This window comes from Curcuma longa, chromosome 1, assembly GCF_044706935.1.
Source record: "Curcuma longa cultivar G26 ecotype Majalengka, Jawa Barat chromosome 1, ITB_CL_G26_1.1, whole genome shotgun sequence".
In the NCBI taxonomy this organism is placed as follows: domain Eukaryota; kingdom Viridiplantae; phylum Streptophyta; class Magnoliopsida; order Zingiberales; family Zingiberaceae; genus Curcuma; species Curcuma longa.
In genome coordinates this window covers 8,102,758-8,120,242 of record NC_133861.1, presented here as the reverse complement: position 1 = coordinate 8,120,242, position 17,485 = coordinate 8,102,758, and the positions used below count along the sequence as shown (strand labels likewise).

The 17,485-nt window shown below is 35.6% G+C and overlaps 2 protein-coding genes across 2 annotated transcripts; one reads left to right on the top strand and one right to left on the bottom strand.

The window, feature by feature from the left end:
• Window positions 1-3,914: 3,914 nt before the first annotated feature.
• On the bottom strand, window positions 3,915-12,860 carry LOC141846303 (uncharacterized). The gene is made up of 3 exons (XM_074734322.1): window positions 12,646-12,860; window positions 12,428-12,571; window positions 3,915-4,108 (listed from the first exon to the last, which is right to left on the bottom strand). The coding sequence occupies exons 1-3, from the start codon at window positions 12,823-12,825 to the stop codon at window positions 3,965-3,967; spliced, it is 468 nt and encodes a 155-aa protein (XP_074590423.1). The 5' UTR covers window positions 12,826-12,860; the 3' UTR covers window positions 3,915-3,964.
• Window positions 12,861-13,379: 519 nt separating this feature from the next.
• Window positions 13,380-16,457, top strand: LOC141844080 (uncharacterized). Its single transcript, XM_074732080.1, has 4 exons — window positions 13,380-13,669; window positions 14,043-14,231; window positions 15,196-15,848; window positions 15,914-16,457. The coding sequence occupies exons 1-3, from the start codon at window positions 13,493-13,495 to the stop codon at window positions 15,655-15,657; spliced, it is 828 nt and encodes a 275-aa protein (XP_074588181.1). The 5' UTR covers window positions 13,380-13,492; the 3' UTR covers window positions 15,658-15,848; window positions 15,914-16,457.
• The last annotated feature ends 1,028 nt before the right edge of the window (window positions 16,458-17,485 follow it).

Genomic DNA, 17,485 nt, shown 5'->3' with positions numbered 1-17,485 from the left:
TTAAAGTGGCATGCATAATCAGATACTCCATAAACTAATAACATCTAAGAACACTTTTGGGGATCACAAATACATTTAATACTATTCGAGAGGTTTTAAATTATTTTAGCACTACTTACTATAATTCACTACATCATAACACACACTTATAAATCTAAAGAAGGTACATGTCCTCGGAATCATGGTGCCATGAAATTCAATATGACACATCCGCGGTTCGATCCTTAGCTCCGGCGTATTTGTAGGAATTTTCCTCCAAATTGATCGCAATCAAAGGATGCTGGGCAACATTGGCCGCTGCGTGCGCTTCCAGATTTACCCTGATGGCCGGTGGAAAACTTTCGTGGGACCGAATCGGTCATCTTCAGGGATTGAGTCAATGCGACTAACTGGGATTATTATTTTTTTTAAAGAAGGTACAGGATAACTCAGGCAATGAAATCTGTGTCATTAATGGGAGGAAAACACAAAGATACAGTGAGAGAATCTACATTCATTGTGGGAATCTATGTTTGTATAACATTATAAAAAAAAAAGAATAAGAGTCAAAGTATAATCAAAACTAGATAAATTAATATTCACAACTTACAAAATGATCTTTCAATCTATCCTAAACTTCTCAATCAATAATACTGATGGAGAAAAATTATTAAACATCACCTAGCACTCTACAAACACTAAAATGTCTCTACCTAAGAAGAATGCCCACTTCTCTTCGAGTGACATAGCTATTTTACATCCTAATTCCAAATTAGTGGTGCAAACAAATCAAGCAAGCTCATGAGCTTTTTGAGATGGTTCAAAAAATTATTTAATTTGAATTCAAGTAACATAATTTTTTTATATCCTCCAGATTAAAAGTGCAAACGAAAATATTTGATTTGAATTTAAGCCAAACTCAAAAAAAATGATCTTTTAAATTTTCCTAACTTTCTTGATCAATATTGATAGAGAAAAATAGAAAACATCACCTACATTCTACAAACACCAAAACATCTCTACCCAAGAAGAATGTCCACTTCTCTACAACTTAAATATTATACATATATATCCTCCAAATTAAGAATGCAAATGAATGGAGCTAGCTCATAAGTTTTTTGAGACAGCTAAACAAATATTCAATTCATTTTCAAAATTATTGAATTAGAGTTAAACTCAAACATGTTCAATAATTTTACGAGTTGAATTCAAATCTATAATATTTTGACAATTGTTCACAAGTCGATAATATCATGTCTACTTTGATAGTTCTTGATATCACTTTATTTGTTTTTATTTTGTTGTGCACAACTCTAGATCAAGATTCGGAAAACTTAAACGAACTTGAGTTTGAATTTCATTTTGAACTAATCTCAAATTAAAATTATTTGTATTTTTGAACTTCAAATTGAAATTAGAATATAACATATTTTTCAAGGTTGAACTTAATCAATATTTTTATTAATTTAGCTTGCTTCTATCACTCCTACTAGGGATGACAATTTCTTCTAAATCCGATGTCCAACCCGAATAGAGGAGGATATGGAGGAATTTTTTAAACCCGATTAAATAATCGGGTAATTGGATATGAGAATTTTCGAATATGGATATAGAGGTGGGTCTAGTAAAATTACTCATACCCAACTCGAATATCTGATTAAATTATATATATAAAAACCTACTAATTATTATTTTTCTTTCATTTCATTGATGACCAATTAAAGAAAAATAAATTTGATATTCTCTTTTTCCTTTTTGACTTCTGCCTGGTAACCTATAGATATTTATTCTATTTTTTTTAATTATATTTTTTTTGAATATGATGTTAATTCTAATATGCTTTTGTTGAATGATGACAGTTGGATGAAATGAAAAAAAAATTATTAAGATAGAGGATATACAATCCTCTAATAGGTATGAGGATGAATATCTGATCCTCCGATAGGTATAGGGATGACGATAAAAGTTGAATACCCGATGGGGATGAAAATAAAAGTTGAATATCCAATAGGGATGAGAATAAAGATGGATATAATAAATGAAGATGAGAACGGAGGATATGGATCTTGAGCCAAATCTGACTCACTGTCATTCCTAACTCCTAATCCACCGTAGCTCCTAATCCAAATACATCACAAGACATCTCTAAGGATAAGAATGATAAAAAAAATTTATGGATAAGTATTATGAAATTTCAATTATCACAATGTTGATACTAAAAAAAAAGTCAACTATAAAACTCAAAAATGTTCAATACTAAATTGTTGGCTCGGTATTTAGCCAACCCAACTAAGATGAAGTTGATCTTATCCATTCTTCTTCTTCGAGGATTTTGCACATAGAGTATTCGATGGTTTCTTTAATTTCCTAAGTACTTTCATGTTTCTATCCTGAATACCAATTGTTCAATATATTATTTCCATCATGAGAAACAATTGTTATTTTATATAACTTCGTGGTAAATTCCATTTTAAGCGTGTCAATTTCATTCTACAACGTGGTTTTATGGTAAAATATTCAAAAAAATTTATTTCTATTGACTTTATCAATGACTTTAATATCGATGAGTTGGATAGCAACAAAAGCAACTTTTCTATTAAATTAAATAACGGTGGTTTAAACAATTATTGCTATGTTAAACAAATAAAAGTTAAATATATCACATCATTATTTAAATATAGTATTTAATAAATTTAGCCAATTAAACTTGGTCATGTGACACGACGTGTAATGTTGACGAGCTCCTTTAGGAGAAGACGACATATCATATTTCCTTGACTTACTCATACCGATCTAAATCTTATTAGACTCATCTACAAGATTGATCAACATGGCTAAATCGTAGTGACTGAATAAAAATTTTAGTCATTTTTGATGGTTAAATTAATGATTGAATAAATTTTTTATCATTAAATTAAATTATCGATGAAATAAATATTTAATCATTAAATTAATGATCGAATAAATTTTTAATTATTAAATTATCGATCAACTTAATTCGAACACTAATTAATAAGGAAAGAATTTTCAATCACTAATAATTAACAACCAAAGAAATTTTTGATTACTAATTAGTAACCAAATCAAATTTTTAATCATTAATTAATGATCAAATTAATTTTTAATCATTAATTTAACGACTGAATTAATTTTTAATTGTTAAATTACTTTACTTTTCTTCTTTATTTAATTTTTCTTAAAATTATACTTAATTATGAAATTTATTTCGACCATTAATTAACGATGAAATTTAAAATCAATCATTAAAATAACAACTGATTATAAATTGTATCGTTAAATTAGCAATTGATAAATTTCATTATTAATCAGTGATAAATTTTAAATTCAATCGAAAAATAATCTTGAAACTTTACCAATTTTTTCCAGCTCACCGTAATCTCTCCTCTCTTCTTCGATAGAAATAAACTCTCCTCTCACCCAAGTCCTTTCGCTTCCCCTTTCTCTGCGCAATGCAAGTAACATTCCTAATGACTCGTATGAATGGATCGCTAACAACAAGATTTAAAGAAACATGTAGATTAAAAGACGCATACACGCTTTAGTCCAAACCATCTGCCTCCATCACTAAGTGGTTTCAGTTTTCAGGTTGTTTTTTACTTCGCCTGGTTAATAAGACTTATACGCATGATTCTTTCGCTTTGCCAGGCCTGAGTTCTCTTTTCCTGTGCATTGATCCATAATTGAATGCATATTCAATCCTTTTTTGCAAATAAATGAATAAAACTCTCATCGACTATTTGCAGGACTAGCTTTTAACCGTTCTATAATATGTATTGATAACAAGCATACGATAGATGGATATAGTTTCTGATATAAACAAAGATTCAGCTGAAACCAGAAACATTTTACCTACTCCAGCTCTTGTAATTTCCCTCATCTCAAATTTTCAAGTAATGGATATGACACCCAGCATGTATGATGCCAACATTTATTACTAAAAACAGAATACACATAGAAGATCACCTCATAAATTACTTAATGGAGCAAAATACTTGGTATAACGTGCATTAGCTATGATCTTCCCTGTCTTTTTCTGGCGAAGTTCTACCGTGGCAACCCCGACCGTCCTTCCTGCTCGCAGAACCTTGGCTTCAATCTCGATTTCATCCTGGTGTTCAAACAACCCAAAGTTTAGCATCAAGTGCACAGCTGAACCAAGGATTAAAGTAATCTGCTGTGCAACAATAGACATGTTAAATGAAACACCTAAAAAGAGAGTGCATCAGTTTCACCGGAACTTTAAAAAACTACTTATATCACTGTAACAAACAATTCGCTCAAATTAGCCAAGAAAATGGTGTAGCATCCCTTGATGATTAACTAGGAATATGGGTTCCAAATCAAAACAGAAGCCTATTAAGGACCACAACAAGGGGGGTGTTTTTTACTCTCCTAAAATTGAGGGTTGTTTGACAGCAAAAACTCTAAATCTATTCATAGTAAGAGAATGGTGCACACTTTAATGATTAATTGAAAATGTGTTTCATAACATAAGGACTTCAAGAAGGAATGTTATGTTTCAACTCTTACCCCATCAATTGTTATAAGGGTTGGGATACTTGGATGGTAAGTTAAGAGGGGACGGGAGAGGAAGAGAGAAAGGCTCATTAAATAACAGATGGAATTCCATCACTCAGTGTATAGTTTAAAGTACCTTTTCCTACTCCTCCTCCTCCTCCTCCTATCTTTCCATCAAACTAAACTCATGTAAAAAACTGAAAGTCTAGAGTCTGGTTAAACCATTTCTAATGAAGCTCCAGCATCACAAAGCAACTTGCAAACTCGGAGGGAAGAAGAAGCAAATACAACTATCAACTTCAGCTATTCACCATTAACCAACAAAAAATAACTAATTTCTGCCGAAAATAATGGTAATTAAAAAATTATGATATACTTTTTCTCCCTGTAAAATCATTACTTGAACTATTGTGTGCTATTTTCACCAGTATCCTTAAATTCTTAACGCCTTACATATATAGCTTCCTATAATGACCTGATCACAATAGATAGAGATGTTTGCTTACTACTCGAATAATATTGGACTCTGTTGGAAAACTTGGGACAAAGAGGGACTGAAGTGGGTTGAATTCAAATGAGATTAGAGTGGAGGGATGGATAATTAGGCTAAGCTGCACCAAGATTGACCGACATGGACTGGATGAGACCAACGTGACAAGGAGTAAAGGATGGAGTTGAAACAAGCTAGAGAGGCAACAAGTTGTCACCTAGAAATTGTCTTTTGGCTTTCACTACGCTAATTAATGTAACAGATCAAGAACCATATCCCCTATAATGTTGCCTTTATGTAAGACCTTTATATAAGCCTCAAAGTGAGCACCCGACCACTGATTATAAGATCCATGGTCATCAAGATGGAATCAACATTCGTCCCTCTGATTTTAACTGATGACAGACTGACTAGACAGTTGTCATTGGAGTTATTAGTTAACTTCCCTCAATTTTTTCCCAGGTTGTTCAATTACCTACTCAGGACACATGTCCTCATCTCATCGGTCCTGAGCAAGTGGGTAGTTATCCGCATCATTTATTTGCCCTCGTATTATGTTTCATGAAGCATTTGCATGAAATTCCCTCAGATTTTAACTGACGAGGGATTAACTAGACATAGTTGCCATTGCAGTTATTAGTTAACTTCCCTCGATTTTATCCTAGGTTGGTCAATTGCCTACATAGGACACATGTCCTCATCTCATCGGTCCCGCGCAAGTGGGTAGTTTTATCTACATCATTTATTTGCCCATGTATTATGTTTCATGAAGCATTTGCCTGAGTCCCCACCGGCATAGCCGAGTTGGTACTCGGATGGTAGATTGTCATATGAGAGCAGGGATCGGGAGGAACGATCCCTTGAGGAATAAAATCACTCCCACCTGAAGAAACCGCTCGGTTACCGTGATTTACTCCTTTCAAATCTCTATAGGGCCGAAATTGAGGGGTGCCCGGGGTAAGCATCTTCCCCTTTTGCCACATGAAACATTTGAGTGGAATGTAATATGAAATATTCTCTGTAAGAGATGCCTGATCTTCCTAAAAGAACAAATTACTATCGAGCATATTGAGAACAAACATATTTTTTTTAAGAAAATAGAAACTAGAGAAGTGTTCTCTAATCCCCTCTACCTCTATAATAGAGTAGCGAGGTTAAACATTTTCAATTTTACTATAATGCTTCTGTAGAGAACTCTCAACAGCTTTCTCTCCAGCTTAGGCTATCTTCCTCTTGTGCAGGTATTCTTTTGCCACCTCTATCTATTCTTGCTAGTTAAATTGTTTTTCTGCATTATTTCAGTTTTATACCTTGAGTTGCCTTCAATACTGCACATTGTCTGCTCTTGCACTTTAATCATAACAGTCAGCCTCTCCATAGAATGAGTAGTGTTCGTTGCCTATTTTTGTAACTCAAACTAGATTCACATAGGAATCTTCAAGATTCCCTTACCAACATGCCTTTAATTTGACTAAACTAGGTCCCCATAGGGCTATTCTAGATGCCTGTCTGAAGTGCTTTCTAACTCAATAAAATTGTTGCTTTTTCAAGTCATTGACTTCAAGGAACTTCTCACAACTCTGACACTTCCCTAATGGATCCATACCCCAACATGTGCATCCGCATCCACAAGCATCTTGAAACCATCAAAATGAATTGAATTGGAATGTTTTCTATCCTAAATCTCCCATCATTAGCAAAGCTAAACTATGAAATGTTGGATAATTTATGTGGACTAGCATAATTAATAGGATGCTATTGGGCTTAGCTATAATGGGTAGGCTTGGCTCATTAATTCCTCTCTATATGTAGAGACCCCTACTCCTAACCCTAATGTATGTGGATTGTCGCCCCATTGAGACATACACGTAACTTTTGTCTACTCGGGTGATAGGAGCAGTTTCTCTCTATTTTTCTATCTATTATTTAGGTTTCTCTCACAGAAACAAAGACGAACTCATCGATATCTTCTGCTCCAGGTATTTTTCTAACGTCTAATTATGTCTATCATGTTTTTCCTCATTTGTCATATCATGAATTAGATCTTGTAGATTTTTATTTTTATCAATTGGTATCAGAGCCAGGTTTATCAATTCTAATATGACAATGAGTTTTTCCTTTTTCAATCATTCCTTTTCCCTAAATTTATTTTGCGATTTGAAGAAAATCGTCGCGTTGCGATTTGATACATCTAATTGGTAGTGCGCTTCATGTGTTCTGTTCTTGGAGGCGATAAAGTCGGCGTCCTCACCGGCGGCCAACTCAAGGAGGTTGGCTGAGGAAAAAAATACTGCATCGATTCTCTTAATCCATTATGATAAAATATTCGATGATAGACATAATTCAAAAAAAAAAAGTATCTTTTTTGTTAATCGATCATTTGTTGTGTCGGAGGGAGGAATGGGAATGTAGTAGGGGTCGTTGTAAGGAATCCTTAACTCCAGGTATTCGGGGTCAAGTTTCTCGGGATCGCGCGCCCTCCAAATATCGATCGGAAAAATAGGAATTTCTGATAGACCTCTATTGATTGATGTCCTCTTTGGCTTGCTTCTTTGTTGATGATTGTTCAATCAAAGGATCTATCTGGATTGACCGCCGTGCGCTTTCCGATTTATCTGGTGGTCGGCTTGCTACTGGGATTATCATTTTTTTTTTGTTGATGATTGTTGATGTTCGTGTTTTTCTCGCGATGGGAAGAATGGGAATTCATACACGGAGGTGCATTTTTTATATTTATATTTATTTAAGCAAGAACCTGGATCATGTTCTTTATCCTGGTTAACTGACTAATTTCATGAAGACTTTATTTTTTGAATATTTTCCTTTTGTTTTGTCTTGTCTTTAAACTTTCATTATGAATGTTATAAAGACCACAGTGCCAACTAAGAGCTGAAGCTTTAGGATGCACTTGCCATCTTACTTGATGCTTAATTCACGGGGTTTCACAATTGCAAGTAATTCATACAATCACTTATTACTTGAAGTCTTCTGTTTTGGATATTGTCCCTTTGGAAAAGTCAGATCGTGATTACATTAAAATAGTAATTAATGTGAAATAGTGGTTTGGAATTTGGAAATATTAATTAATGTGCCCATAGGAATGGGAGAGAGGTAAACCACATCCTGTTCCCCACTCCAGCCTCTCTATTGGTCTTCCTTGGGACGTTTGGGGTGGGTCACAACTAGCTGCCCCATCCTTGTTTGGTTCTTTTTGCTTGCTTAATTAAGGCAATGACTTTGTTCATCTCCATTAACCAAATTACCTACGGCATTTGTTATTTTAAATTATCTTAAATCTAAAAGAGGTCTTTTAAATTTAAGACCATTTTGTATTGTTGTTGATATTTTTTCATAGTTGTGAGCTCGCCTTCGCGAGACGGATTATGATAAAATATTATTGTTGAAAAATTGTTATTAATGTGGCATTAGGAATTATTTTAATAATGCACTTACCCTATCGGTTTGTCTTTATTGATATAGTTCTAATGATTGGTAATTATATTTTAAAGTTTTCAGTATCCTTTCGATATTAGCTTTAAAAATATAATTATTTTATGTAATGTGAGAATTAATTTATGCATTGTAATTCGGGACCCTTCGGCGGGATTGCATTTGCATGAGATAACTTTATTGTGGTCATAAGCTCTATTTCTTTTGTTGGATATGCTCGACAATAATCTCCCATTAATGTTTAAATTCCAGCTTTGCCTATGAGTATGAACTCTTTACCAAAGCTGAATGGAACCAATTATGAGGACTAGGTTGACTCTGTTAAGTTATTCCTTGTCATTTCTAATGTTGATGCTGCCCTTACTGAGAATGAGCCTGATGTTCCCACAACTGAATCTTCCGCTGCTGTTATAACAAAACATGAAAAATGGGCTCATTCTAATAAAGTATGTTGGCAGCCTTATGTATGCTCAAGTTTGTACACGTCCTGATATTGCTTTTGTTATGGGTGTACTTGGGAGATACTTGAGTAAACCTGGTGTGGCACATTGGCAGGCTGTAAAACGTGTTTTGAGGTATCTAAAAGGTACAAAAAAAATTATATGATCACATATAGGAGATCAAATCATCTTGAGGTAACAGGTTATTCTGATTCTGATTATGGAGGTTGCCCAGATGATCATAAGTCCACATCAGAATATATATTCATGTTAGCTGGAGGAGCTATCTCTTGGAAAAGTGTCAAACAAACTCTTACAGCTACATCAACCATGGAAGCAGAGTACATAGCTTGTTATGAGGCCACATGTCAAGCAATATGGTTGAAAAAACTTTATTGCTGAATTTGATTTTGTGGAGAGTATCTCTAGGGCCTCTCATTATATATTGTGATAACTCTGCCGTGGTGAGTTTTTCTCTCAAAAATAAAAGCTCAAAGCGGACTAAACACTTTGACACAAAATTCATGTTTGTGAGAGAGAAAGTTCAAGAGTTTAAAACTCGTGTCGAGCATATCCCTACAGAGCTTAATATTACTGATCCCCTAATCAAAGGCATAACTGTTAAAGCTTTTGTTGACCATGTAACCCGTATGGGTGTAGTAAAGCCTTTTGATATTTTGGGTTAGTGGGAGTTTATGCTTATGTTTTGTTATGACCTCATATTTATAATATTTGAGACATTGAACAATATTGAGATATTGCTCAAATAATAACTACTGTTGATATTACTCAAATAATAACTACTGTTGTATATATATTGTGATGGCATATTGTATATTGTGGAGACATTTCGGACCCAGTCTCAATTTTGTTGTTATTATATGACATCTTGGGCAGATGTTTGGGTCATTTTACTGGGAAAAAAAACACTTTGTTCAAATTTTAGTATGTCATTTTGTTGGGCTTTCCTATTTATCCATATTCCATTTTGTTGTTGGGTCACAGGATATAAGTATCTTACAATGCATGATATCATTATTCCTTCGAATGTGATTTTCTGTATTATTAAGATGTTTATAGTTTCATTTTGAACCTTTTCGTATTATGTGTTGACTTATTTTAGCATCTTATTATGGTCACATATTGTTGATTAATCTGATGTATTATGCTGTCCAAGTGGGAGAATGTTGGATAATTTATGTGGACTAGCATAATTAATAGGATGCTATTGGGCTTAGCTATAATGGGTAGGCTTGGCTCATTAATTCCTCTCTATATGTAGAGACCCCTACTCCTAACCCTAATGTATGTGGATTGTCGCCTAATTGAGACATACACGTAACTTTTGTCTACTCGGGTGATAGGAGCAGTTTCTCTCTATTTTTCTATCTAATTTAGGTTTCTCTCACAGAAACAAAGACGAACTCATCGATATCTTCTGCTCCAGGTATTTTTCTAACGTCTAATTATGTTTATCATGTTTTTCCTCATTTGTCATATCATGAATTAGATCTTGTAGATTTTTATTTTTATCATGAAAGACCTACACTAACTACTGTATCACAATTCTTATTTTTTTTGGCTGCTATGAAACAAGACAAGGGCTATCCTCCCTCAATAAATTGGACAAATATATCCCTAGAATTTTTCAAATTTGAATACCAGTTATATCCTTTTGATACGAATGTTTAACAACTGAAGAGTATCCATGAATTAATTTTCTCCCAATTTCTAGTGTCGCTTAGCAGTGTTAAGTCAAATGCTTTATCATGGGTTTAGTGGTGAAGAAGGGGTTGTTCTGACATGGCTACGGTGTATATGCTTTGCTAATGGATGCTATAGCATTTCTCCCTGGAAAGGCTGGAAAACCAAAAGAGTTTCAACCTCCAACAAAAAGTGGAAGCTGCACAATTATGCCTAAATGGTGCGGCGTGATATTAGATTTGGATGTTTGAGCAAAGGGTTTAAGTCAAGAATTAAAATATTGAGCCGTGCCTGAGAACAATTTCGATCCCATACCGGACCAGAACAATACAATTTCGATATCGTATTGTACCATACCGGTATAGTTTCAATATTTTTAAAATCTAAAATATATTAATTAAAATAAAAAATTTAATCTAAATATTTAAAAATTAAAAATAAAATATTTTTAAAAATAATAGGATAATTTTATGAGACTTTAATTAAGTTTATTTAAATTATCTCCAACTATAACTAGGAGTTGATTATTAAAACCTAAGTTAAGAAAAAATAAAAATAAAAAGTCAACTGGCCATGTGTGACCGGGGCTGCGCGCAGCCCGCGAGACGCCTCTGGAGGCGTCGTCGAGCCCGGGCAACACCTCTGGACGGTATCCCAATCGGAACGCATGTGTCGGTGCCGGTCTGCTAGTAGAACGAAATTTTTCTCCGATATCAAAAGATACGGTTCGAGATTTCAATCCTTTATTTAAGTTAGGCATTGCCTTGTAATTTTATGTATGTGTTTAAGTGTGTAGGGACTGCATGAACACATACGGAACTTGGAGAGCTCGTGGCTTAACGTGACCAAGGTGGCACATTCAATGGATTAGAGGTTCGAAGAGATCAAAGGATTAATGGTGGAGCCAGCCCGGGTAATCTACCTGGGCTGATTCGAACTCTTTAGACTACGTCGACGAGATACCCGGGCTAACTCTTAAATTTTTTTTCTTTCTTCTCGTCGCCGTCGGACACCCGGGCTATAGCCCGGGTAAGAACAAAGGGTGGCTCCGCCCTTGCAAAGGATGGTATAGGATATCCAAGGGACCTATGGTGAAGAGCACTAAAGTGGTGTTGGAGCATCTCTAGAGCATTCACCTAGCATGACTAAGTTGGCAGCTAGATGGCTTAAGGTCCATTGAGATTAAAGAAGGTTGCATACAGTAAACTAAGGAATCACAGGATGAGGAGCATCAAAGCAGCGAGGACAATAGCTGAAGGAAGCAAACTTCAAAGTTAAAAGAGTGAAGGATGGCAAAGAGAGGAGTCATGGATTCAGGTGCATCCGACAGAAAAACTAAAATGAGCGAAGTGTTGAATGAAGTATATCCATGGAGATGAGGGTAAAACTCAACACAAGTAGACTCAACCTTAAAAGATCATAGCCGAGGTTACCAATCGATTAGTATTGGAGACTAGTCGACTGTCAAAATCCATAATTGTGGCGCTGCTCAAAATTTCAGAAGGGTGATAATTTATAGGCATCCAAGAAGGGTGTCTTGTCTACAAGAAAATAACTTATTGCAGAAGAGTAAAGGAAAACAAAATCTTAATTAAACGATCAGCAAAAGGAGCTTTGACTTGATCCTTTTTCAGGTTCTTGTCAAAACAAATGCAAAGTATAGCTTTATTGCACATAATCCCATACTTTCAGATCGTTCTCGCAATGAAAGGATCCCTCCGAGAAAGAACAAACCAACCACAAAGGAGAGTCACACCACCATTGGATAAGATAATTCGTAAAATACTTAACAAAAAAAATTTAAGCTAAATATCGAGGAACCTACGTTGGCAAAGGCAGCATCCAAATACGAGACGCCAATCTCCAGAGGAGTTCCCCTTGTCTTAGCCCCAGCGGTGTAGAAAGCTGCAGAGCCGATAAGATCGACCAGCGACGCGGTGGCGCCGCCGTGCAGAAAGTTTCCTGTGTTCTGCAATGACACGGAAGAACGATGGAGTCCAGATCGGAAAAGGTTGATAAGCAGAAGAAGGGGACGAGACTGACTAGGAGGCGAGCCGGAACGGACATGGAGCAGAGGAGGCGGCCGGGCTCCACGAGATCGATTCGGAGGCCGCGGAGGAGGAAGGCATCGTAGAACTTGGAAGGGAGAGCGTCGAGGGCAGGCGTGGGAAGGGTCTCCACTGCCGCCTCTTCCAGTGTCCTCTTCGCTGATTCTAACGCCATCACCACAAGTTTCAGGGCAAATTTGACTTGCACTCTTTTATCACCTAGCCACGTTTTTTTTTCTATCGTTAGGTCAGTAATGGCTGGCAGATGTGTTATGTTAAATTTTTTTTGATGGATGAAATATGAGATATGATCGTCCATAACTCATATTTTACTTAAAATTATAGATTTTTCTAATATTTTTAATTGAAATTACTATAAAATTTTAAATTTTAAAATATAGTTTTAAAATATAAAATTTTAAAAATAAAAAATAGACAAAAGTTAATAATACTCCGTAATAATTTGTAATTATCAGGCATGAGAGTTATTAGTATTAGAAGGAATAATATTTAATAATTTACTTACACATCGGCCTAAAAATCTCGTTTAAAACACGTATGTACTAGTGTGGTTTGAAAATATCAATCAAGCTTATAACGCAAGAAACGTAAATCCCACACCGGTTTATAACGGTACGTCATTCCCACCGTTATTTATCTTCAATTATATCGGCTTTCCTTTAAGAGAACGGGACGTTACCAATTCAACCTGCTTCGCCTCGAAGAAATCCCCAGGCCGAATCCTCCTTCCTTCGATACTCGTCTCGTATTCAGCCGATCTCGATTAGTTCCAGTTGTATCTTCGTTCGGCGTTGGATTTGACTGGGGTGGTGGGTCGATCTATGGCGGCGGCGATGAGCGAGATCGAAACGGCCCATCAGATGTATCGCGAGGGGAGGCACGAGCAGGCGCTTGGTCTCTACACTGAAGCCTTGGCGATGGCTAAGAGCAAGGCCCAGAAGATCGCGCTCCACAGCAACCGAGCCGCCTGCTACCTCAAGTTGCATGAATTCAAGAAGGTTTCCTCGTATCCTTCCATCTCTTTTTTCGTTCGATTCAAGTTTCCGCCCATCTCTTTTGGCTCTTTCTATTCATATTTTTGTTTGACTTAGCGGATTGCTATTTACTTCGATCAGTGATTTGGAAAAAGGTGAACTTGTGGCTTGATGGGAGATACCGTCATGTTAAGACGATGTTGATTTTATTGGACGCTTAAATGGCTGCTATATTTCTATTTTTTTTTATCAAATATAAACACTGAGTAGTTGCATGACAGAAAAGTACAGCTTTGCTCGAAGAATTATAAGACATTGAAGTAGTTGTTATTCCATTCGCTTGGTTGTGTTGCTGTGTCATTTCTGGTAAACTCATTAGAACTGGCAATGTTCTTAGGCTGCCGAAGAATGTACATCTGTTCTTGAGTTGGATCATCAACACACAGGAGCTTTAATGTTACGTGCGCAAACATTAGTGACCCTCAAAGATTACCAATCAGCACTCTTCGATGTCAATCAACTGATGGAGTTGAACCCGTCATTAGAGGTGTACCAAAATTTGCAGGCCAGGTTGAAAACACAACTGGTAGGCTTCTTTGCTTCATATTCCTGATTATAATGTTTCAGCAACTAGTCATCTCTCCTCGGGAGGGTTCCTCTGCTATCTCTGCATGCATGCCGCATCTACTTGGGTGACTTGGATCTTACTTCTCAATGAACTTTATTTATCACTATATCGCTGGTAAATTCAAATATCTTAGGTTTCTTTTGATTACATAGTTTAAATTTTCTTTTATCTCCTTCTACCTCTTATATCTTCCTAATTAATTCAAATTACTCTTCATACATTACAGGCTTAAAACATAATGTTTAGGAAATTCAAATGCAAGTGAGAAATCCATTCTGTCATTTAGGGAACCTATTTGATGATATAGTCGGTTTATATTTGAATAATCAGATCTGCCTGCTGTTGTCTGGGTGCAGATCTAGCTGTGGTTTAGAAATCAAACTCTACTTGTTACTACAGTTTGTCTGAATTTTTGGTATCTTGACCGAACTATTCCATCCTTCCCAAGGCTCATTTGTGGTGATACCTGTAGTACTTCGATCTATCCCTTTTTTGGGTTGTGGATATTATCATCCTCTTTCTCCATGAAAATCTCATTCTACATAAGAATGTCTCTCTTACATCTGGCCGCATCAGCAGGTCATTGTTAGCCTCAGCCACATTATAATCGGGACAAATAGATTACTTGATCCTTATTACCTATGGATTTTTGTTTTTCTTGTAAGTCACTGGAATATCTAGATCATTTTCTTTTATATACCTTGAAGCAATCTCACAAAGCACACTTTATCTGCGGCACTTTATCTAGTACTTACAACCATAATGTTTTCTGTATCATTTTGTACAGTCACTTAATATCTAAGAGGATTTTCTCCTCAGCATTTTTGCATCAGTACATATTTAAGAGGAAAATCTTAATCAACAAGAATTGCTTGATTAAAGACATTTATGTACTGAGATTTGTTTGTTTCTTTACTACTAGTCATTAGCTCCAATTCCTGAATCTGAGGAAGAAGCATTATATCATGAAAATGACGAAGAAGATGACCAACAAAAACAGTGGAGGTCTCATTCAGGAGATAATGAGAAGGTTAAGCCTGCTAAGAAATTTCCCGAAGTGCCTGTAACTCAACCTGCAAAAGTTCATGCCTCTTCGAGTGTTTCTTCCAAACCAGAAGAAGGTCAACCAACACAATGGAGAACTCATTCAGGAGAGAATGAAAAAGATAAGCCTGCAAAATTTCAGGCCTCTGCTAGTATTTCTCCTAAACCTCAGGGTTGGGAAGCAATTCCTAAACCAAAGGGTCATTCAGGTCTTGATTATTCACGATGGGATAGGGTCGAAGATGACTCGAGTGAAGAAGATGAGGATGATGATACAGAGGAACAACGACCTCAATATAGATTTCGTGTCAGACCTGTTGGTGCACGACCTGTAAAGTGATCGGCTTTTGATAATGTCTTGTGTTAAGATGCCTAGCAGATAGTTCATCTGTAACTCTTGCAATGTTTTGTAATTGACGGTAGCATGTCCATATGGTCCCTGAATACTGGAAGTACCCATTTTGGAGCACATTTTCTAACTGGCTTTGCAAGAGAGGTTGTTGCATTCATTAGATAACCAAAGAGATTCAGGTATACTCTTTTTTTTTTTTCTTTTTAAGTTTGATAGACATGAACTTATTTTATTGAAAATGCAGGGCATTGCGTCAACCTCTTGAAACAAGCATTTGGAGATTTCTTTGATTTGACACTTTCAACATTCCACCAGCTGCAATTGCTCTTCTTTGTTTATAGCATCAGGGGATTCATGTGCATGATGATTATTGCTGTCTCACATTTCCTCTATCAGTTAATTTTTCGACGAGCAGACCTGGCCTTGTGGTGGGCACAAGGATACTCTGTCCCTTACCCTAGTGAAGAAAGGATAATGCATATTATGGTGAAAATCCTGGGTGCCTATCTTCCTCTATTTTACATCACTATGTCAAAGCTGCTGTTCGGATAATCCTTTCTAATTATCCTTATTGTTTCTAGCATGATAACACGCCTGAAGCCCCCAGCTTCTTTATAGTCTTGACTATCCCCCAACATCTGATAAAAGTACCCTTTTGTCTCGGTATTTGTAGTTTTCTATTTTTTAATTCATATTAAAAAGCAGAATTTACCTTTTGGCTGAATTCATGTTTTTAGAACATATTTTGAAGACTGTACCTTACCTAAGTAATCAATATTGGATTTACCTGAGAGTAACTTATTACAGTGTAATAACTGTATGTTTATGTGTTGTTCTGAAAATGTAGTACCTTTTGGTCTATGATCAAGTTGTTTAGGATAAAAAAGTCATCTATGTGGAATATACTCCTAAATATTCCAGGAGGTAATACTTGCAATAATAAAATTTGTAATTAAATTGTAATGATAAAAATTTAAGTAACTAGAACGAGAAAGCAAAAGTAATAGTAACTAGAAATCTAATATAATTGTAATGAGAAAATTTAAGTTAAAATACACAATGCCAACATAAGCTTTTTAATGTGGTTCAAAGACTCGTGCTATTCCATTACCTATATCTCTCCATGCACCTAACGCCTATGTACCTGAATAAACCTTCATACATATCAAAGGAAAAGTTTGACGTACGCATAAAGCATATAAAGAAAGCCCATGATAGCTCTCCATGGGATAATTATAGATGATTTTCAACAACTAGAATTCAAATTCCAGCTTATCCATTATCCACTATCTTTGGTATGTTGAGGAGCCATAGTTGAGATAGCGAATTTACCTTTTGAGACAACCTAAGTATACCACATTTTCTTTGAGTGCCTCACCTCACTAAAGTCTCCTCACCTCGCATACGGTAAAGAAGAAAATATCATCATGCTTCTCACCATATTTTTTGGGTCCAATTTTGCAGCTCAATTATACCATTCTTAATTGTTTTTCATTTTTTAGTTTTAGCATTCAAAACTCAACAATAACCCCATTTACAACCTCAAAAATTCAAAATCCCATTTACCAATAATTGAATCTAAAGATTATTATCGCTGTTATATTCCTTCAGAGAGACGATATGAGTTACTCTTATACTGCACTAGTTAGGAAGTTCAATAACTTGAATTGTAATCATATATGATGATAATACGGTCTAATAAGTGATGTGTCACAACTATTTTCAAGTAACAAAAAATCAATCCCACAAGGCCTGTAAAATCTACTACCGGTAAGAACTGCGAAATAGGCTATCTAGAAAATAAAAAATCGTAAGT

What these genes read in the sequence shown, in the direction of transcription:
- LOC141846303 (XM_074734322.1), bottom strand. Translation starts at nt 12,825, where the DNA reads ATGGCGTTAGAATCAGCGAAGAGGACACTGGAAGAGGCGGCAGTGGAG. An exon ending in CCGTTCCGGCTCGCCTCCTA is followed by an intron (nt 12,572 to 12,645) that starts GTCAGTCTCGTC and finishes GTGTCATTGCAG; the next exon opens with AACACAGGAAACTTTCTGCA. An exon ending in TGGATGCTGCCTTTGCCAAC is followed by an intron (nt 4,109 to 12,427) that starts GTAGGTTCCTCG and finishes TTTGAACACCAG; the next exon opens with GATGAAATCGAGATTGAAGC.
- LOC141844080 (XM_074732080.1), top strand. Translation starts at nt 13,493, where the DNA reads ATGGCGGCGGCGATGAGCGAGATCGAAACGGCCCATCAGATGTATCGC. An exon ending in AGTTGCATGAATTCAAGAAG is followed by an intron (nt 13,670 to 14,042) that starts GTTTCCTCGTAT and finishes CAATGTTCTTAG; the next exon opens with GCTGCCGAAGAATGTACATC. An exon ending in CCAGGTTGAAAACACAACTG is followed by an intron (nt 14,232 to 15,195) that starts GTAGGCTTCTTT and finishes CTTTACTACTAG; the next exon opens with TCATTAGCTCCAATTCCTGA.